This window comes from Trichoplusia ni, chromosome 3, assembly GCF_003590095.1.
Source record: "Trichoplusia ni isolate ovarian cell line Hi5 chromosome 3, tn1, whole genome shotgun sequence".
NCBI classification, from domain to species: domain Eukaryota; kingdom Metazoa; phylum Arthropoda; class Insecta; order Lepidoptera; family Noctuidae; genus Trichoplusia; species Trichoplusia ni.
The window spans coordinates 6675493-6698762 of NC_039480.1; the positions used below are offsets into that span (position 1 = coordinate 6675493).

General features: G+C 44.3%; 2 protein-coding genes across 2 annotated transcripts; both read left to right on the forward strand.

Annotated features, from left to right (window-relative positions):
- Window positions 1–8678: 8678 nt before the first annotated feature.
- On the forward strand, window positions 8679–14027 carry LOC113508689. Its single transcript, XM_026891772.1, has 2 exons — window positions 8679–10132; window positions 13898–14027. The coding sequence occupies exons 1-2, from the start codon at window positions 8679–8681 to the stop codon at window positions 14025–14027; spliced, it is 1584 nt and encodes a 527-aa protein (XP_026747573.1).
- Window positions 14028–14879: 852 nt separating this feature from the next.
- LOC113508690 (ETV5-related protein Ets96B-like) lies at window positions 14880–18163 on the forward strand (the record flags this gene model as incomplete). The annotated part of the gene is made up of 5 exons (XM_026891773.1): window positions 14880–15000; window positions 16003–16092; window positions 16698–16819; window positions 17326–17434; window positions 17946–18163. Coding segments are annotated over 5 exons (642 nt in total), but the record flags the coding sequence as incomplete, so codon positions are not given.
- Between the last annotated feature and the right edge of the window lie 5107 nt (window positions 18164–23270).

Here is a 23270-nt window from a genome sequence, read left to right on the forward strand (position 1 = left end):
GGAATTTTTGAACGGAAACTCTCGAAGATGAATATTTTTCTCTGTTTTTTCCACATTTTCCATTGTATCTTCGCTCCTATTAGTCGCAGCCTGATGGAATATAGCCTAAAACCTCCCTCGATGAATGGTCTATTCAACACAATTTCTTTCAAGATTTTTTCAATTTGAACCAGTAGTTCCTGAGTTTAGAGCGTTCAAACAAGCAAACTTTCTAGCTTTATACATTATTTATTTATTTATTTATTTAATAATCACACTAATCTACCATTACAGGTTACTTAACCTAATGCGGTAGCTAGGACTTAACAAAGGTTTTTATTAAAGGGTATTTATGTGAACTAGGGTTTCAAAGATTGAATTATTATGCACATAGTTGCAGGTCTAGATTCCAGCGACTGTTTTAATATGTAATCTTCTGATAATTCTGATATGCATAGGCAATAAGTTAGCCTGATACACATGCCCATCATTGCTCCTCCTGGAATTGCTTGTTGCTTCATCCACTTTTCTCCTAGATATGAAATCCTTACTATTTACGATTCCCATGTTTAAAATTTCTGTCATTCCGCGAGTTCTTGGAGTTCTCTGAATAAATTGGTTTCCAAGAATTAGTATAGATTTAACCGGTTTCTTTAATAGTTAGCGATTGAAAAAGTATCTTAGCTACAGGTACTGGGAACTTAATAAAACCTTTTCTAAAATCCATATTTTACGAAGCTAAGTCCTCGAAAAATCGATATGACTTCCCCTTAGCATTGAGTTGTAATCTCGGGCCGGAAGTGATGCCACAGTTATTTCCGGATTCGTCGACGGCGGGGTGTAAGCGGGATTGAGATCGAGTGAGGTTAAGCAACTGTTGGTCGAGGTTTGGCGAATGATGGGTGGCTTAAATTAGTATCTTTCGGTGCATGTTCCAATATTTTAAGAAATTGGAAGTGTTAATATTTTCTAGACATATAGTATGCGTTTGAAATGTTTTTCAGTATGAGAGGACTGCAGTGGGACAGTTAAAGGCTGGTGTTATTAACAGCTTCGGTAATGGCGCCCCACCGTGGGGCAGCTCACAAGCGTGGTGATCAATGCTCTTTCTCTGTATGAGAGGCCTGCAGTGGGACAGTTACAGGCTGGTGAAGTAAACAGATAAACTAGAAATTTAAAATTTTTATCAAAAAAACACCGATATAATTCCCGTTGACAGTCACTCAGCATGCAAGTCACGCGCCGCGGCTCCGCTTGGCTTTTTTCGAATATATTTGCAAACAGACTGGCAGAATTACAATCATATCGTATTATTGAAAGGCGATTTGATTTCGGTACACCTCAGCGGTGTTTCTTGAATATTGATGATATCCTGGTTACTGTACAAGTTTGTTTCTTACTGTGTTTTTTTTTTCTTCTTGAAATGTCTTCTAAAGGCATTGATGTACCTAATTGAAGCTTACAGATAGCATAGTTTGAATAATATAAAATAATTTTTATAATAACTATCGTGAGACTGATTCATTATTAAATGATGTAACGGTTTACTCACGCGTATTTATCGGGGTAGCCCGACTAGTTTCGGACCCAACCGGAGTCCTTAATCATGAGCAGACGCGGCGGGATCGCGAGTCGAACTGACGTCAGCGGCCGCGCATCTCGCTGCGTAGCGCCGCGCCCGCGCCGTGATCGGCGGTGGGGCCGGCGACGCCGGTGGCGCGGGTGGGGGGTCTGCTGTCGTCATTGGCATCGTCCGTGCTCCCGTACTGGCTGAGTCAGTGCATACTATGCTGACCGCGTCGCTCTCCAGGCTTGGCTTCATATGACATAACGCAGCATTCAGTGCTGGTTTCCACGCTGCCGGCAGTGTCCATCCACGGTCTCTGTTGAAATTCGGGTGACGGCTGATTTCTATAGCCTCCCGTACTTTTCGCGGCACGAAGTATTTCTCCTTCGCTAGTACGGAGGCTTTGTCAAAACGTATGAAGTGTGCCGTCCCCGCATTACACACATGTTCTGCCACTGCCGACTTGTCGGTGTCCATGTTCTTCATGCTGCGTATGTGTTCGCCCAGTCTGGTTGCTACATTACGCCGGGTTTCCCCAATGTAGCTCAGGCCGCAATCGCACGGTATTTTGTATACTCCCGGGAAGTCTAAAGGATCCTTGTCCTTGGGAGAGCGGATCATCTGTCGCAGTTGTCCGGGCGGCCGATAGATCGTCTTGATGCTATATCTCCGGCGTAACAAGCGACCCATCTTGTCTGTGACACCCTGCACGTACGGTAAGTACGCAGGAGTCCGCTCAGCCTCCGCCGGACGCTTACGAGCTTCACCCGCAGATCCCAGGAGACGTCTACACTTGCGCCACTGATATCCGTTGCGCTCTAATACGTCACGTACATGCCTCAGTTCCGCATTGACGTAATCATGGTCGCATAGAGCGAGTGCTCGGTTCAGCAGCGTACGAGGCACCGAAGATAGGTGTGAGGGGTGGTGATGAGAGTCGGCCCGTAGGTACCGGTCTGTGTGCGTTGGCTTCCGGTATACGGTATGAGTCACCCGTCCGTTCGGCTCTCGAATGACCAGTACGTCCAGGAACGGTAACTTTCCTTCTTTTTCCTCCTCTATGGTGACCTCTATCTTCGCGTGCACCCGATTTAGGTGTGACGTCAGGTCCTTCAATGAGTCCCGGGCGACGACAGCAAAAATATCGTCTACATATCGCCACCAGTATCGCGGTTTCACGTTTGCAGACTCTAGTGCTTTTTCCTCGAACCACTCCATAAAAATGTTAGCCACAACGGGCGCCAGTGGTGAGCCCATAGCCACTCCGTCAATTTGGAGGTAAAAGTCCCCTCGCCACAGGAAATATCCACTTTTGAGACAATACGTGATACTCTCAACGTAGCCAGTAGGTAGTGTAGTTCCGCCTAAAAGGGTTGTGATTATTTGTATGACCTCATCTACTGGTACGTTGGTAAACAGCGACGTAATGTCAAAACTAACCATTATATCTGTGTCCTGCAGCTGTATACCCTCTAGCAACTCAACAAAATGACGGGAGTCTCTCACGTAGCTACTCGTTTTTCCGGTGTGTGGCTGTAATAGTGTAGCCAGGTGACGCGACAGTTTGTAGGTCGGTGCGTCTATCTGGCTAACTATAGGTCGTAGGGGCCAATTTGATTTATGTATTTTTGGCAAACCATAAATTTTGGGTGGTGTCGGATTGAGTGGACGTAGTTGTGCTACCAGCTCCTTGTCACCGATGATGTGGAGAAGTTTGTTTACCTTTGTCGTGACTCGGGATGTAGGATTGTAACTAACTTTACAATAAACACTTGTGTCGCCCACCATTTGCGTTATCTTGTGTTCGTACGCTTCGGTGTCGACGACTACAGTGGCGTTACCTTTGTCGGCTGGTAGCACTAACAATGACTCATCATTGCGCAACTCCCGCAGGGCACTAACCTCCTTGAGGGTAATATTGCTCTTAGGCAGGGGAGACTTACGCAATAACGTAGACACATCCTGGCGCAGGCAATCAGCATCTCCGTGAGGTATTTTATTTCTGAAGATGGTATTTTCAATATTTGTAATAATATCCTCAACGGGTATTCTGCGCGGTGTTGGTGCAAAGTTGAGTCCACGGGATAACACAGACACAGTGTCCTCGGACAATTCTTTGGATGACAAATTGACGACCGTCACTGCTTCAGTACTTTTTGTCGCGACCTTGAGCGACTTATGCGGGTAGATGTGTTTAATTAGGTTCGTCAATTTGTGTTCTTGCCGTTTTGCTGTCTGCGTACCTATGTTCTCAGCCCGGCTGTGTGTCATGGCGTCCAGCACTGTCCACATATCATTATCTAAGAACCGCGATAACTGTAGATGTAATTCATACACGCACTGACTCACGCACATATATCTACGACGGTAGTCTGATATCGCACGGCACAATAGTTTTCTACTCGCGACACTAAAAAACTCTTCGTAATCCCGAATGCACTTTTTTGGTTTTATCTGGGCGAACTTGGGCACAACATCATTATCACGGCACTGCACCAAAAACCTTAAACCACACTCGAGTCTCTTACGTTTGTTTCTCAGACGCGTAAATTCTTTTATTTTATCTAGCCATACCGCACCGTAACGGTTTACTATATTTTTATAATAACTATCGTGAGACTGATTCATTATTAAATGATGTAACGGTTTACTCACGCGTATTTATCGGGGTAGCCCGACTAGTTTCGGACCCAACCGGAGTCCTTAATCATGAGCAGACGCGGCGGGATCGCGAGTCGAACTGACGTCAGCGGCCGCGCATCTCGCTGCGTAGCGCCGCGCCCGCGCCGTGAGCGGCGGTGGGGCCGGCGACGCCGGTGGCGCGGGTGGGGGGTCTGCTGTCGTCATTGGCATCGTCCGTGCTCCCGTACTGGCTGAGTCAGTGCATACTATGCTGACCGCGTCGCTCTCCAGGCTTGGCTTCATATGACATAACGCAGCATTCAGTGCTGGTTTCCACGCTGCCGGCAGTGTCCATCCACGGTCTCTGTTGAAATTCGGGTGACGGCTGATTTCTATAGCCTCCCGTACTTTTCGCGGCACGAAGTATTTCTCCTTCGCTAGTACGGAGGCTTTGTCAAAACGTATGAAGTGTGCCGTCGCGTCCCCGCATTACACACATGTTCTGCCACTGCCGACTTGTCGGTGTCCATGTTCTTCATGCTGCGTATGTGTTCGCCCAGTCTGGTTGCTACATTACGCCGGGTTTCCCCAATGTAGCTCAGGCCGCAATCGCACGGTATTTTGTATACTCCCGGGAAGTCTAAAGGATCCTTGTCCTTGGGAGAGCGGATCATCTGTCGCAGTTGTCCGGGCGGCCGATAGATCGTCTTGATGCTATATCTCCGGCGTAACAAGCGACCCATCTTGTCTGTGACACCCTGCACGTACGGTAAGTACGCAGGAGTCCGCTCAGCCTCCGCCGGACGCTTACGAGCTTCACCCGCAGATCCCAGGAGACGTCTACACTTGCGCCACTGATATCCGTTGCGCTCTAATACGTCACGTACATGCCTCAGTTCCGCATTGACGTAATCATGGTCGCATAGAGCGAGTGCTCGGTTCAGCAGCGTACGAGGCACCGAAGATAGGTGTGAGGGGTGGTGATGAGAGTCGGCCCGTAGGTACCGGTCTGTGTGCGTTGGCTTCCGGTATACGGTATGAGTCACCCGTCCGTTCGGCTCTCGAATGACCAGTACGTCCAGGAACGGTAACTTTCCTTCTTTTTCCTCCTCTATGGTGACCTCTATCTTCGCGTGCACCCGATTTAGGTGTGACGTCAGGTCCTTCAATGAGTCCCGGGCGACGACAGCAAAAATATCGTCTACATATCGCCACCAGTATCGCGGTTTCACGTTTGCAGACTCTAGTGCTTTTTCCTCGAACCACTCCATAAAAATGTTAGCCACAACGGGCGCCAGTGGTGAGCCCATAGCCACTCCGTCAATTTGGAGGTAAAAGTCCCCTCGCCACAGGAAATATCCACTTTTGAGACAATACGTGATACTCTCAACGTAGCCAGTAGGTAGTGTAGTTCCGCCTAAAAGGGTTGTGATTATTTGTATGACCTCATCTACTGGTACGTTGGTAAACAGCGACGTAATGTCAAAACTAACCATTATATCTGTGTCCTGCAGCTGTATACCCTCTAGCAACTCAACAAAATGACGGGAGTCTCTCACGTAGCTACTCGTTTTTCCGGTGTGTGGCTGTAATAGTGTAGCCAGGTGACGCGACAGTTTGTAGGTCGGTGCGTCTATCTGGCTAACTATAGGTCGTAGGGGCCAATTTGATTTATGTATTTTTGGCAAACCATAAATTTTGGGTGGTGTCGGATTGAGTGGACGTAGTTGTGCTACCAGCTCCTTGTCACCGATGATGTGGAGAAGTTTGTTTACCTTTGTCGTGACTCGGGATGTAGGATTGTAACTAACTTTACAATAAACACTTGTGTCGCCCACCATTTGCGTTATCTTGTGTTCGTACGCTTCGGTGTCGACGACTACAGTGGCGTTACCTTTGTCGGCTGGTAGCACTAACAATGACTCATCATTGCGCAACTCCCGCAGGGCACTAACCTCCTTGAGGGTAATATTGCTCTTAGGCAGGGGAGACTTACGCAATAACGTAGACACATCCTGGCGCAGGCAATCAGCATCTCCGTGAGGTATTTTATTTCTGAAGATGGTATTTTCAATATTTGTAATAATATCCTCAACGGGTATTCTGCGCGGTGTTGGTGCAAAGTTGAGTCCACGGGATAACACAGACACAGTGTCCTCGGACAATTCTTTGGATGACAAATTGACGACCGTCACTGCTTCAGTACTTTTTGTCGCGACCTTGAGCGACTTATGCGGGTAGATGTGTTTAATTAGGTTCGTCAATTTGTGTTCTTGCCGTTTTGCTGTCTGCGTACCTATGTTCTCAGCCCGGCTGTGTGTCATGGCGTCCAGCACTGTCCACATATCATTATCTAAGAACCGCGATAACTGTAGATGTAATTCATACACGCACTGACTCACGCACATATATCTACGACGGTAGTCTGATATCGCACGGCACAATAGTTTTCTACTCGCGACACTAAAAAACTCTTCGTAATCCCGAATGCACTTTTTTGGTTTTATCTGGGCGAACTTGGGCACAACATCATTATCACGGCACTGCACCAAAAACCTTAAACCACACTCGAGTCTCTTACGTTTGTTTCTCAGACGCGTAAATTCTTTTATTTTATCTAGCCATACCGCACCGTAACGGTTTACTATATTTTTATAATAACTATCGTGAGACTGATTCATTATTAAATGATGTAACGGTTTACTCACGCGTATTTATCGGGGTAGCCCGACTAGTTTCGGACCCAACCGGAGTCCTTAATCATGAGCAGACGCGGCGGGATCGCGAGTCGAACTGACGTCAGCGGCCGCGCATCTCGCTGCGTAGCGCCGCGCCCGCGCCGTGAGCGGCGGTGGGGCCGGCGACGCCGGTGGCGCGGGTGGGGGGTCTGCTGTCGTCATTGGCATCGTCCGTGCTCCCGTACTGGCTGAGTCAGTGCATACTATGCTGACCGCGTCGCTCTCCAGGCTTGGCTTCATATGACATAACGCAGCATTCAGTGCTGGTTTCCACGCTGCCGGCAGTGTCCATCCACGGTCTCTGTTGAAATTCGGGTGACGGCTGATTTCTATAGCCTCCCGTACTTTTCGCGGCACGAAGTATTTCTCCTTCGCTAGTACGGAGGCTTTGTCTTTTTCGGGTGACTCATACCGTATACCGGAAGCCAACGCACACAGACCGGTACCTACGGGCCGACTCTCATCACCACCCCTCACACCTATCTTCGGTGCCTCGTACGCTGCTGAACCGAGCACTCGCTCTATGCGACCATGATTACGTCAATGCGGAACTGAGGCATGTACGTGACGTATTAGAGCGCAACGGATATCAGTGGCGCAAGTGTAGACGTCTCCTGGGATCTGCGGGTGAAGCTCGTAAGCGTCCGGCGGAGGCTGAGCGGACTCCTGCGTACTTACCGTACGTGCAGGGTGTCACAGACAAGATGGGTCGCTTGTTACGCCGGAGATATAGCATCAAGACGATCTATCGGCCGCCCGGACAACTGCGACAGATGATCCGCTCTCCCAAGGACAAGGATCCTTTAGACTTCCCGGGAGTATACAAAATACCGTGCGATTGCGGCCTGAGCTACATTGGGGAAACCCGGCGTAATGTAGCAACCAGACTGGGCGAACACATACGCAGCATGAAGAACATGGACACCGACAAGTCGGCAGTGGCAGAACATGTGTGTAATGCGGGGACGGCACACTTCATACGTTTTGACAAAGCCTCCGTACTAGCGAAGGAGAAATACTTCGTGCCGCGAAAAGTACGGGAGGCTATAGAAATCAGCCGTCACCCGAATTTCAACAGAGACCGTGGATGGACACTGCCGGCAGCGTGGAAACCAGCACTGAATGCTGCGTTATGTCATATGAAGCCAAGCCTGGAGAGCGACGCGGTCAGCATAGTATGCACTGACTCAGCCAGTACGGGAGCACGGACGATGCCAATGACGACAGCAGACCCCCCACCCGCGCCACCGGCGTCGCCGGCCCCACCGCCGCTCACGGCGCGGGCGCGGCGCTACGCAGCGAGATGCGCGGCCGCTGACGTCAGTTCGACTCGCGATCCCGCCGCGTCTGCTCATGATTAAGGACTCCGGTTGGGTCCGAAACTAGTCGGGCTACCCCGATAAATACGCGTGAGTAAACCGTTACATCATTTAATAATGAATCAGTCTCACGATAGTTATTATAAAAATATAGTAAACCGTTACGGTGCGGTATGGCTAGATAAAATAAAAGAATTTACGCGTCTGAGAAACAAACGTAAGAGACTCGAGTGTGGTTTAAGGTTTTTGGTGCAGTGCCGTGATAATGATGTTGTGCCCAAGTTCGCCCAGATAAAACCAAAAAAGTGCATTCGGGATTACGAAGAGTTTTTTAGTGTCGCGAGTAGAAAACTATTGTGCCGTGCGATATCAGACTACCGTCGTAGATATATGTGCGTGAGTCAGTGCGTGTATGAATTACATCTACAGTTATCGCGGTTCTTAGATAATGATATGTGGACAGTGCTGGACGCCATGACACACAGCCGGGCTGAGAACATAGGTACGCAGACAGCAAAACGGCAAGAACACAAATTGACGAACCTAATTAAACACATCTACCCGCATAAGTCGCTCAAGGTCGCGACAAAAAGTACTGAAGCAGTGACGGTCGTCAATTTGTCATCCAAAGAATTGTCCGAGGACACTGTGTCTGTGTTATCCCGTGGACTCAACTTTGCACCAACACCGCGCAGAATACCCGTTGAGGATATTATTACAAATATTGAAAATACCATCTTCAGAAATAAAATACCTCACGGAGATGCTGATTGCCTGCGCCAGGATGTGTCTACGTTATTGCGTAAGTCTCCCCTGCCTAAGAGCAATATTACCCTCAAGGAGGTTAGTGCCCTGCGGGAGTTGCGCAATGATGAGTCATTGTTAGTGCTACCAGCCGACAAAGGTAACGCCACTGTAGTCGTCGACACCGAAGCGTACGAACACAAGATAACGCAAATGGTGGGCGACACAAGTGTTTATTGTAAAGTTAGTTACAATCCTACATCCCGAGTCACGACAAAGGTAAACAAACTTCTCCACATCATCGGTGACAAGGAGCTGGTAGCACAACTACGTCCACTCAATCCGACACCACCCAAAATTTATGGTTTGCCAAAAATACATAAATCAAATTGGCCCCTACGACCTATAGTTAGCCAGATAGACGCACCGACCTACAAACTGTCGCGTCACCTGGCTACACTATTACAGCCACACACCGGAAAAACGAGTAGCTACGTGAGAGACTCCCGTCATTTTGTTGAGTTGCTAGAGGGTATACAGCTGCAGGACACAGATATAATGGTTAGTTTTGACATTACGTCGCTGTTTACCAACGTACCAGTAGATGAGGTCATACAAATAATCACAACCCTTTTAGGCGGAACTACACTACCTACTGGCTACGTTGAGAGTATCACGTATTGTCTCAAAAGTGGATATTTCCTGTGGCGAGGGGACTTTTACCTCCAAATTGACGGAGTGGCTATGGGCTCACCACTGGCGCCCGTTGTGGCTAACATTTTTATGGAGTGGTTCGAGGAAAAAGCACTAGAGTCTGCAAACGTGAAACCGCGATACTGGTGGCGATATGTAGACGATATTTTTGCTGTCGTCGCCCGGGACTCATTGAAGGACCTGACGTCACACCTAAATCGGGTGCACGCGAAGATAGAGGTCACCATAGAGGAGGAAAAAGAAGGAAAGTTACCGTTCCTGGACGTACTGGTCATTCGAGAGCCGAACGGACGGGTGACTCATACCGTATACCGGAAGCCAACGCACACAGACCGGTACCTACGGGCCGACTCTCATCACCACCCCTCACACCTATCTTCGGTGCCTCGTACGCTGCTGAACCGAGCACTCGCTCTATGCGACCATGATTACGTCAATGCGGAACTGAGGCATGTACGTGACGTATTAGAGCGCAACGGATATCAGTGGCGCAAGTGTAGACGTCTCCTGGGATCTGCGGGTGAAGCTCGTAAGCGTCCGGCGGAGGCTGAGCGGACTCCTGCGTACTTACCGTACGTGCAGGGTGTCACAGACAAGATGGGTCGCTTGTTACGCCGGAGATATAGCATCAAGACGATCTATCGGCCGCCCGGACAACTGCGACAGATGATCCGCTCTCCCAAGGACAAGGATCCTTTAGACTTCCCGGGAGTATACAAAATACCGTGCGATTGCGGCCTGAGCTACATTGGGGAAACCCGGCGTAATGTAGCAACCAGACTGGGCGAACACATACGCAGCATGAAGAACATGGACACCGACAAGTCGGCAGTGGCAGAACATGTGTGTAATGCGGGGACGCGACGGCACACTTCATACGTTTTGACAAAGCCTCCGTACTAGCGAAGGAGAAATACTTCGTGCCGCGAAAAGTACGGGAGGCTATAGAAATCAGCCGTCACCCGAATTTCAACAGAGACCGTGGATGGACACTGCCGGCAGCGTGGAAACCAGCACTGAATGCTGCGTTATGTCATATGAAGCCAAGCCTGGAGAGCGACGCGGTCAGCATAGTATGCACTGACTCAGCCAGTACGGGAGCACGGACGATGCCAATGACGACAGCAGACCCCCCACCCGCGCCACCGGCGTCGCCGGCCCCACCGCCGATCACGGCGCGGGCGCGGCGCTACGCAGCGAGATGCGCGGCCGCTGACGTCAGTTCGACTCGCGATCCCGCCGCGTCTGCTCATGATTAAGGACTCCGGTTGGGTCCGAAACTAGTCGGGCTACCCCGATAAATACGCGTGAGTAAACCGTTACATCATTTAATAATATAAAATAAGGTAACATAAATTAATAAGAATAATTAATTTAATATTCTTTTCAATATAAGACTGTTTTTTTGTTTGTAACCTCATAACTTCCATCGAATTTAACGTAAGTAACCTGTCAATTAGTCCCATTAAAATTTAATCACCTTTTCTCAGTACGTTTTTGAAATTGAAACCGGTTGAATGCTTGTTGTTGAAACCATAGTATTTGGACAATTTAAACTAAAAACTAACTAATTTTCTAAGTCACTTCAAATATTAAAATGAAAATACTTAATCATCATCATCATCCTAACCTTTTCCCTACTATGTTGGGGTCGACTTCCAGTCTAACCGGATGAAGCTAAGTACCAGTGTTTTACAAGGAGCGACTGTCTATCTGACCTCCTCAACCCACTTACCTACATTGAAAAAAAAAAGTAATTATCATTTTAAACACTCACAAAAATGAGCTTACTGCCTCCTAAAACAAAATAAAATAGATACATCCATAGAAGGACAACCAAATCTGTTATCAAAGCAAAAAAATAATTGCCAAAAATCATAATCTAAAATACTCAATCTACAGCAACGAAAATCCAAAAATTATAAGAAAACAAATCGTCAATTGATTTCTGAATGTATTAAATTCTCGCTGAGATTAGATAGGGGTGTGGTTACAATGGCGGTGGTACGCACGTCCCGTCATTTTGGTCTCGTGGTTAGTGGCCCTGACTGCTATACCGGAGGTCGTGGGCTCGATCCCCACACAGGACATATGTTTGTGTGATGAGCACGATCATTTGTTCTGTGTCTGAAGTACGTAAGTAATATTATTATGTATGTGTATAGGTTGTCTAGTACTTTTGATACAAGCTTTGCTTAGTTTGAGACTACTACTAGACGAAAAATCATCATCGTGTTTTAGATCATCCAGGTAAAACAAGTAAATTTTTCTTCTGACCCCGGGAGACCGTCTAAACATATTACTGAGATACCGCTGTTCGAACGTCTGTATTTCAGCAGGCTGTAATTCATGAACTGTGATAGCTACATAGCTGAAATTTTCACTGATGACAGGCCGTTTTCACATTAAATAACACCGTAACTACCGTAAACACCGTAATGGTTAATTTTTCTTATTTGTTCCTCTTTCACGCAAAAACTACTGAACGGATTTAAACGAAACTTGGTACACAGATAGTTTGTAACCAGGATTAACACATAGAATAGATTTTATTCCGATTTTATGTTTCCGTGGGATCATTTTTGATTTGTAACAGGGTTTGTATTACGCGAGTTGCCTCTACACAGACTACGTTTATATTCACAGCTCAATCTTTAACAGTTGCGTCACGTTTTCCCGCCAAAATCGCGTTAAATTTGATTGATTTGCGGATTCATATCCGGGCGGCGCAGGGGGAGCGCCTTGTCTGTCAGTTCGTTGTGTATACTTGTATCTAAGATGGTTAAATAAGAGGTTTTGTAGTTAAGTTACACGTCTCCTCGCCAACGCTGACGAATCCCTCAAATGTATTGAACTGTCAAGTCAAAGTCACGTCACTTGTCGAAGAGGAGTGTCATTCACATACATTTGAAGTATTCTATTCGTTTTTCATGTAATATTGTCTAGGTTCGGTTGCCCAGAGAGCGTGCTAGTTACGACTAATATAATGAACATGAAAAGTCTTTTTGGTGGATGCGGGGCCTAATTAACCTTTTAAAATCAAAATCAAAAGTCATTTATTCAAATAGCACTTTTTGAAGGTCACATTACATTGGACAGCACCCAATTTTGCCCACCATTCACCCTTTATATAGTTTATTTTCGATTCATAACTGACGGAGTCGCTGGCAACATCTAGTTTTTCAATAAAGCTCACTAAATAAAAAAAGACTAACGCTTCGCAATCCAATATGGCTGTCTTACTAACTGGTCTGCGATTCTAGACATAAATCCAGACTTCGGTATCGGCAGTAAACCTAATTACAGCGCCCGAGTCTGCTTGCTTTTATATAGACTATACTTTATTACGTTTTGGTACCTGCCTTCGAGAAAAAAGAAAAATGAAAAGCAGTTTTATGCAAAGGTATTGTAGGGTTTCTTTCCAGTATCATATGATTCTTTTTTGAATTCTTTTGTTAATTTAGTAAAGACACCTGCATTCAGGAATTTAATTCTTGTGTCTTGGGATTCACAAACATTCAAGTCACACGCACACAGACACCCAGACTCAGGACAATCATTCGTCCTAAGCGGGTTCGAAACTGCGACACGTTGCACTTAGTGAATTCGGCGTAGTGACCTCAACCACTTGACACTTTTATTCAAGTGGTCACAACCACAAGGTAGTTTTGTTATAACGGAAAAGTAGTGTTAGTTAAATTTCCTATTTTTAGGGATCCATACCGAAAGCGTGATTTATTTTTATTTTCAAACTCTACTTTGCTACGTTTGTCTAAATGGGTTCAAATTCGGGTGCTACAAATATTCGCATTGTTTCAAAATCCGTTTGCAAAGAAAGTCCACCTTGTTTAAATATTCGATTTTCATAATAAAGGGGTAGGTTGAGTTTTAGTAGTTTAGAGGTCTTAATCCGGGTGCTACGAATTCCAACTTTTTCCAAAAACAGGTTGCTACGAATGTCCACCTGCGTTCAAACTTGACTTGCTACGAATGTCCAACTTGGTTTATAATCTAATTGCTAGTGTCTGCGCCATATCTTGAACTAATTTACGATTAATACTACTCAGATCGGTGTTGGATATTCATAAAGATGAAAGATGCAGTTAACTGATTCAGAATGTTAGCTACCGACCTTATGACAGACTACTTGTTATAAAGATAGTCACTCATATAACATTCGTATTCGTTATTTACAAAACTGTGTTTTCCTGCAGATGGTTAGCATGGCAGAGCTGGCGGTACGGGCGTGATGGCGCAGCAAGGCCAGCCGTACCCCATCCCCTGGGGACTACACTACCAGCACAGGTGAGACTTGCCACCATCCTGTGGTTAAAACAGAGTTGAAGAAAATTTTGGGCGCTTTGGGCGAAATTGTTTTTGGTTTCTGTTCGTTTTTCCTAAAATGCTTTTGCCTATAGCCTTGTAGTAAACAATCTATTATTACGATATCTAACTGTTACAACCTTTTCATATACTTACAGAGAGACTCCGACCCCCAGTACTACAGCGCGCGCATACGACCAGCCTCACGCACACACACACTCGCACCTGTACGCACGACATGCGCACACTCACACACACACGCTGCTGGAGCAGCATGAACCGTGAGTAATAATAAAGTGAATAGTCACTATACTTAGAAACAAAGACTATTAAAACGACTCACGTACTGGGCTTTATATGAAGAAATCGCAAAGCGACTCCAACCATGATCAGAAGGTGGTGCAAGGCATTGCCACCACTTTCACTTCCGCACTTTGGCAGGGATGAACGTGTCTTTTTTGAAGATTTGTAGATAACATATAACTTTTATTTAGTATTTATATGAGCTTGTTTTACAGATGCAAAGACTCAGAAGAAACTAGAACAGATTACAGGGAGCACTACACTGGACAACTGCACAGGTATGATCAATGCTTACCAAGAAAACCTTTTTAAACAAATTTCGTTTTAATAAATTGAAGAAAGTAGAAATAAAAGAAGCTAGAAAGTCTGACAACCAGTCTAAGGAGGAGTATCGTGTTGCCCAGGTAACTGGGTTGAGGAGGTCAGATAGGCAGTCGCTCCTTGTAACACTGGTACTTAGCTGAATCCTGTTAAACTAGAAGCCGACCCCAAGATAGTTGGGAAAAGGGATAGTGCCTGAGAATAGCGCGTCCAAAGTAGTTCAAACAGACAAACTCTTCAGCTTTATAATATGACTATGTTCATAGATGCAGTTCTTATGGCAAGTGCGACGAGCCGGCGGAGGAGGCACGTGACAGAGACGAGCCTGTCTCCAGCACCGAGCACCACGCGCACTGGGATGAGAAACTCGGTGAGTGACGTCACAAGGGACACACTAATAAACATGTGATATTGGGCAAAAAACTCCAGGAAATACCTAAACTGCGCCACATGACCACGTGGTATTATCATATCATAATCATCATCTCTTCATTTTCTAGGAGAATTGTGAGGTGACATATGAACCCAGATGTCATTTTCCTTGCAGCTGATAGATCAAATACAAAATATTGTACAGCTTCCTGTTGCTCGCGTTTTAACCCGCCTGTAAATCGGCTATAGCTGCAAAATCACTAACAAAGCTTATTTTAATCTCTCTTTAGATTATTTACAATTTTGCAGAGTTAAATATTTACAAGTTAAAAAACAAAAAATAATTAAATCAAAGCATCAAAAAATTCATCGGCATCGCTGCCGGCTGGGAGTGTGCCCAAAAGGCTGGCAGCATTGCCACGCTGAATGGCAATGCTAATCCTCTGAGCGAGGTAAAAGCCAGCCTTTGGGTCACGAGAAGTGTCAACGAGACGCTTTGCTAGGTCTTTAAAAAGCGTTTTGGCACTCGGCCCCCACGGCCCAAAAGTTTCAACCCCAAACGGCTCAAAGAAGTAACTACCAACTAGATTACCATATTTGCGCCGTTTGAGGTTTTCAGCAGCCGCGGCAGCAGAGCCAGCGCAGCTCGAAGAGCCGGGAAGGTGAGATGTCGCAAGAGTATCGATACAAGTGGCGTCCCACACTAAAGGCCTACCCATCTTCCAAGGGAACAAAGACATTCCGTCCGGTCTCTTGCCATCATCGCGTACCAAAGCATTAGGTTCTAATACAGCAGGTACGCCGACGGCAACAAGAGCTCGACGGATAATCTCTCTTTTAACAAAGTCGGATCAAAGTACAAATAAATATATACAAAAAATCGGTTCAGCCGTTTGAGCATAAAATGGAAAAAAACATACCAACTTACATTCTTTCACTTTAATATTATTGCCATGAATAGACCAGATCTTTCATAATTTATTATTGTATTGTTGACCAGTAAGCAGCTCGCTATGTCCCACGGCGGTCGCCAGTACGTCGCGTACGGATGCCGCTTCACCACACCAACACGTCACCACAACGCACGCTGGTGAGTCAGCGGCACTGGTTCTGTGTCCTCATAGATTACTAAACAATCCCTACTTTCCTACTAATATTATAAATGTGAAAGTAACTGTGTCTGTCTGTCTGTCTGTTACGCTCTCACGTCTAAACCACTGAACTGATTTTAATGAAATTTGGTACAGACATAGAGTTGACCTTGAGAAAGAACTTAGAATAGTTTTTATCCCGGACTTTGAAGAGTTCTCTTGGAATCGCGATATAACCGACATCGACGCGGGCGAAGCCGCGGGCGAAAAGCTCGTAGATTATATGGGAGTAAGGAACAAAAGAAGGGGTTACGACAGTCTGACGCTGTCAGGGGTTCAGATGTTTGAAGATGTCTAAAATATAATAACGTCTTCTTTTTATAATTTGACTTTCAGTTGTCATATCGCTGTAGCGGTCAGTATATTCCTTGGCTGATGATTGAATAGTAATTCTTGCGTGTGTGAAAATAGACCTCTTTTCTTACATATTATAATACTATATTATAGTAGAATAGCTTATAAAGAAGAGTCAAAGCAACATTGCACTTCCATCTTAATCTTCTGGCTTCTAGATATGAAAGCAGTTCCTATACTTCCTCTGCAGGTGGCGGTCGTCGCGGGGCGCTGCAGCTGTGGCAGTTCCTCGTGTCACTGCTGGCAGAGGGCGCGCGCTGCGTGGCCTGGACCGGGAGGGGACTGGAATTCAAGCTGCATGAACCGGAGGAGGTAGGGGATGCTGTTTTAGTTGGAGTGGCGTGATCTGAGCTGATTGGTAATATCTCTCTCAAGAGCCGCGAGGGACCAGTTCGGTAAAAATATATCCAGATCATCCCGCCATCGCCGTCTGGGTCTGCCGCGCTGACGTCGGTTTTGTGTCAGAGACCAGTCGGTGGTAATGTTTGCCCACTCTTTGGTTGTTGGTGGTTTGCTGGTATACGACAGACGTGACCAGCAGCTCTGAGATGATAATGATGCTGATATATTGTTATAATTCTTCTCCTATTCTCTGCAGAGTGGTAGTTGTCGTCATAGTAGGAGTGTACATATTTAGGGTAGATTTTTGAGGAGCTGATTTGTTAATTATTAAGGTTTTATTGTATAATGTACTGTAAGTAACATTAAGAAATGTAGTTTGAAGTTACTTTAAACGAAAAAGACTACACTCGTACTGCAAATATGTTATCCAATTTATAAAATTACCTTATAAAACAGTTTTTTCCCGATATTCCCAGGTGGCTCGCCGCTGGGGCGCTCAGAAGAACCGTCCCGCGATGAACTACGACAAGCTGTCGCGCTCGCTGCGCTACTACTACGAGAAGGGGATCATGCAGAAGGTGGCAGGTAATATACTCTTGTACCATTTGCAACATTCTGTGATGCCCCACGGTGGGCGCCAATACCCATAGTAGCCATTTAATTAATGAATCCATGAATTAAATGGCTAGTAGTATCTTTTTATTCTGGTAGTTTTTCTCGGATCGTAGCTCTCAGTTCTACAACCGTTCGGAGGTAGAAGCAGTGAGTATATGAATTTGGTGTGAAACGTTTTTAAATGAGCAATCAAATGTTACTTAAAGCTGCAAATTAGTTTTCATTAACCTCACTGCTTTTTATTACCCAAAACTGTTTGCTGACGACACTACGGCCTTTTCTTTTTCTTAGAAAAAAGAACCATTGAGCTTTTAAATGTCGACTTAAATAAAAAGTCACATCCAAGTCCGGATGATCGAACTCGCGGCACTACGCGCAAATTGAAAACCTATCTAAGTATACTACTCGACTACCCGAAAAATCATTACAAGAAAAAACATCTGCCACATTTCTTTAACTGTCTATACCTGAAAACCCCCAGGAGAACGCTATGTCTACAAGTTTGTCTGCGACCCCGAGGCGCTGTTCAGCATGGCGGCGCCGGCGCGGCCGCGCTCCCCCGCGCGGTTCGACGTCCTGTCCTCACTCTACGGGGGAGTCTACCCCCAGTACCTACCACAGGGAGACTATCAGCGGCGGTACTACCAGCACGTCAACCAGACTGGGCATTTCGACTCGTAAATTAATATCATACTGAAAATGGGGAAAATAGAAGTATTTTTTGGGGTGGATAGAGCTTTTATTAAAATTTTAACTAAAATAATAAATAAATGCGGACAACATCACATACATTGTTCTGAACCCAAAGTAAGTTGCTAAAGCACTTGAGTTATGGAATTCAGATACAACGAAGGTACCACAAACACCCAGACCCGAGATAATGTAGATGTGAAATTTTACATTGACTCGACCGGGGATCGAACCCGGGACACCTTGAAACACCAGAGCTAGCGACACCTTGAAACCGGTGCGTCCGCGTGTAAAGATTATACGTAAGTTGTCATGCCGTTCATAAAATAATTGTGTATAAGCATTTTTTATGTCAAAACGCTAAAAAGTAGTATTTTCTATTCATCCCTTAAAACTCTATTCACACCGTTTTACCGTATGTAGTTATTATAACAACTCGGTTTTGAAACCACATTTGAATGGTCTTTACCAAACCTGAAATGTGCGCGTCTGAGGTTTATTTTAAGCCGTTGTAAGATGTCCATGAATAAATAATGGACTGGCGATGTACTTAATTTTGAAAACAAAATTGAAATATTCATACGAAATTGTCAAAATCATCCACCACAAAAGGTCAATAGAATCTGTTTAGAATCTTAGGATGAAAGTCCCGAAAATCAATTGCGCGGTCTTAGGCTAAATGTAGGTATCCTATAACCAAAATATTATATTTCATTAAAACATGAGAAGATGAAACATAATATTTAATAAAAACATGTAGTGTTAAATTGAAACAAAATTCCTGAATTCTATTCATCTGTAAATTCATCTCATAATAGTTATAAATGTGCTAGAACTTTGGATCTTTGGTTTTTATAACCTAACCTCTATCAAGGCTGGTTTGAATATCACTTTGTTAAATGATAATCAGTCATAACATTCTCGTATATTTTCAAATGCCTATAATTGTTATAAGTACATACAATGTTCTCTACTCCCATAAGAAATTCCTGTCAAAACACTTCATAGTTAGACTACAATAAATTGTCTATATCTAAATAACTTGTTCAACCAACCCCACTGCGATATCATCTAAATAGAATATTTTGCTAATAGAATTTTCCCTTTAATAACGTTAATTTTTAGTTCTTTTTACAACTTACGTAATACTAAACTGTAGCTCGCGACTTCGCCTGCATACACGGCAGTTATGGCTGCAAACCATGAACCTACTTAATCCAAAGTGTCAGCTACCTTCATACCAAATTTCATCGCAATCGATCCAGCCATTTGACCGTGAAAAGGTAACAAACATGCACATACAAACACTCAAATACTTTCGCATTTATTATATTAAGTGTGATATCACTCAGGCTGAAGAAACTGATTGATTGTCTGACATTTAAAGTGATACACAGACACTGTCTAGTCATAAATGTTTAAGAAAGAGTCCGAATAATAATAATAGGTATAGTTTTCATTGTTTAGTTAAAAAACTGATCGTAGTAGCGACAACGTGTTCCAAGAGAGCCCGCTCATATTGTTGGCATCGCTTTTGGACGTGAATATGAACTTAAAACTATTTCTCGAATAAAGCAGTTATTATTATGAAACTGGTCAAGCGTGTTAAGTACGGAACCCTAACCAATATCCATTACGTAGCAGATATACTTATTTACCGCAAATATGGAAATCTACAACAGAAATGCTGAAGCACCGAATATGCAGCTGCGCTATGACGGCCGTACAGGAAGAAATCGCCGATCCAGCAAAAGTGCAGGTGTTCTAATGACGTCTGTTCAAGCATCGATCGCCGATGCAGCAAATCAATCTTATTAGGTTAAAATGTAAAAATTGTCATTCCATATTCTCGCATCGAATAGGTTTCATCAAATTTAATTGTAATTTCTATTTTAATAAATTAATTTTAAGTAGCTTTGGTTTTTTTTCGAACCTTCGGCTGCAGTAAACGTAATTGGCGCAGTCGGTAGGATTCTCGCGGGCCGGTTCGCGAGCGGTTAGAAGCATCTCATATCGATATTCGCGTTCGCGGGTCGCCCGGGCGGCTTTCAAGTCCCAGTACGAGAATCCAGAATCTACGAAGCTGCAACGCCGAGTGGAGAATCCAGACATCGATTCACCGAGATAAGCCAGAGATGAAATATATGTAAGTACACTTGAATCTTTCTCGTGTTGCTTCCTTTCTTATCCTTAGTTAGTTTTATTCCCAAGATTTTCCGACGCGAAAAGCCGTGTCCCCGGGACCCTGCATCGAGACAGGCTCGCCGGCATATAGTAGATAGTCATAGAAATATATATACCGATTTAGATTATAACTTAAGTAATTTATTTAGTGTTAGAATGGCACATAATCCCGATGTTATTTTTAAGGCTTTACGCCTGGTGCCGGAGTTTGACGGTAACCCTAACGTATTAACTAGATTTATTAATATATGTGATCAAATCGTTACTCAATATGCGAGCCCTGAACCAGGTAGCGAGTTAGGCAACTTGTGTCTTTTAAATGGCATCTTAAATAAGGTAACAGGAACCGCCGCATCTACTATTAATTCAAACGGCATTCCTGAAACGTGGGCAGGCATTAGATCAGCTCTAATAAATAATTTTTCGGACCAAAGAGACGAAACAGCCTTATACAACGATCTCTCATTAGCTACACAGGGTAACAAGACCCCTCAGGAATTTTATGACCAATGTCAGACTTTATTCAGTACCATTATGACCTATGTGACATTGCATGAGACATTACAAACGACTATTGAGGCTAAACGAACACTCTATAAGAAAGTTACTATGCAGGCTTTTGTACGTGGATTAAAGGAACCATTAGGATCGCGAATTCGTTGTATGCGCCCGGAAACTATAGAAAAAGCTTTAGAGTACGTGCAAGAGGAATTAAATATAATATACCTACAACAGCGTAATGATCTACCGAAGGCTCAAAGCGCTCATAAAGCCGCAATGGGTCACAATGTACCGCTAAACATGCCGATTGTTCCGCGACACCCGGTACCTAACTGGCCAGCCCCAGCTGGACCGCGTAATAATCAACCACCACCCCAAGCTTTTAAATTTAATATGCCTAATGTACCACAAAACCGTTTCCCTACGCGTACACAACAAATGTTCCGCGCACCGCCGCCTAACTACCACCAACAAAGTAATGTCTTTCGCTTGCCGCCCAGACCCAATCCTCCACAGAATTTCGGTCCGAAACCTATGAGCGGAGTACAACATTTCGTTCCTAAACAATTGCCCGCGATGTCAGGTCATGATTGGCGTAAATCGGGTAACCCACCACCGAATAATTATTTTAAATCACGTGAAGTAAACGTGAATGAATTTGCTATGCCCGATCACTCCTATTATTCTGATGATTATTATTGCAATACGGACTATGATTATTATACTCACTATGATGATTATTATACGTCTGATGACTATAGTTATGTCAATTCGACTTACGATAGTTCAACTTACGACAATCAGATAACAAGCGACATAGATCCTCAACCAGGCCCTAGCTATGCATCTCAGAATCAGGATTTTCAGTTAGAGAAGATATCAAAAGAGCAAGGATAGATATTAATTTACAAACCCAAAGACAGTTACCATATGTAGAAATCACGTGTCCACCTTTAAGGTTTTTATTGGATACCGGTGCTAACCAATCATTTATCAGCCCCGAGGCAGTACAAAAGTATTTTCCAAATTATCGCCTTAACTATGACCCTTTCGAGGTAACAAATATACATGGTGTTAGCAGAAGTGATCACTCAATAACATTGCCGTGCTTCGACCAGTTTAATGAGAAGGAGAAAATTAAATTATTTGTATACCGTTTTCATGATTATTTTGACGGATTGATAGGGTTGGATATGTTATCTAAATGGGAAGCCAATATAAATTTAAAAGATTTTCAATTAATTACACGAAATGCAATCAATCAAATTAAGCTGCATAACTCTCGCAATATCAATTTATACGAAGATATAATTCCCGCTGGAAGTTCTAAAATAATTAGAATACCGATTAACGCCCCGGACGGCGAAGTTTCAATAGAAGAGCAGGTTTTCTGTGGTTGTATTCTACACGAATGCCTTACCACCGTAACAAATGGTCGAGGCTACGTAGAGATAGAAAACCCAACATCTAATGACATCATATTTTATCTAGACCAGCCCGCTAGTGCAGATATATTCAATCTTAAATGCACGCAGACTGAAAATTCAAATCGCGTAAACGATGTGTTATCACGTTTGCGCACTGACCATCTTAATGAGGAGGAAAAGGCTAACCTCTTAACACTTTGCTCTCGATATTCGGATGTGTTTTACATAGAAGGCGAAACGTTAACATTTACTAATAAGATAAAACACCGTATACGTACAACCGATGAAATACCTATCCATACTAAGAGCTATCGATACCCTTTTATTCATAGACAGGAGGTAAGGGACCAAATTACAAAAATGTTGCAGCAGGGTATAATTCGACCTTCCGATTCAGCCTGGAGCTCACCCATTTGGGTTGTACCCAAGAAAATAGATGCCTCTGGAAAACAAAAGTGGCGACTCGTAGTTGACTTTCGAAAATTGAATGAAAAGACCATTGACGACAAATATCCCATACCAAACATTACTGACGTTCTAGACAAATTAGGAAGATGCCAGTACTTCACGACGCTTGATTTAGCATCAGGATTTTATCAGGTCGAAATGGATCCCCAGGACATACCCAAGACCGCATTCAATGTAGAACATGGGCACTTTGAATTTCTTCGAATGCCTATGGGATTAAAAAATTCTCCATCAACTTTCCAAAGAGTTATGGACAATGTTCTTAGGGGTCTTCAAAATAGCATTTGCTTAGTATATTTAGATGATATTGTCGTTTTTAGTTCTTCACTCCAGGAGCACCTGGAAAACCTGGAACGAGTTTTCCAAAGACTCAGAGAATCTAACTTCAAAATCCAAATGGACAAGTCGGAATTTTTGAAGCTAGAGACTGCCTACCTTGGTCACATAATTACAAGAGATGGCATTAAGCCTAACCCCGACAAAATTTCAGCAATTGAAAAGTACCCTATTCCGAATACCCCTAAGGAAATTAAACA

Coding starts and splice junctions, on each gene's coding strand:
- LOC113508689 (XM_026891772.1), top strand. CDS start 8,679: ATGTGGACAGTGCTGGACGCCATGACACACAGCCGGGCTGAGAACATA. Junction 10,133..13,897: donor TACGTCAATGCGGAACTGAG/GCATGTACGTGA, acceptor GTTTTCCTGCAG/ATGGTTAGCATGGCAGAGCT.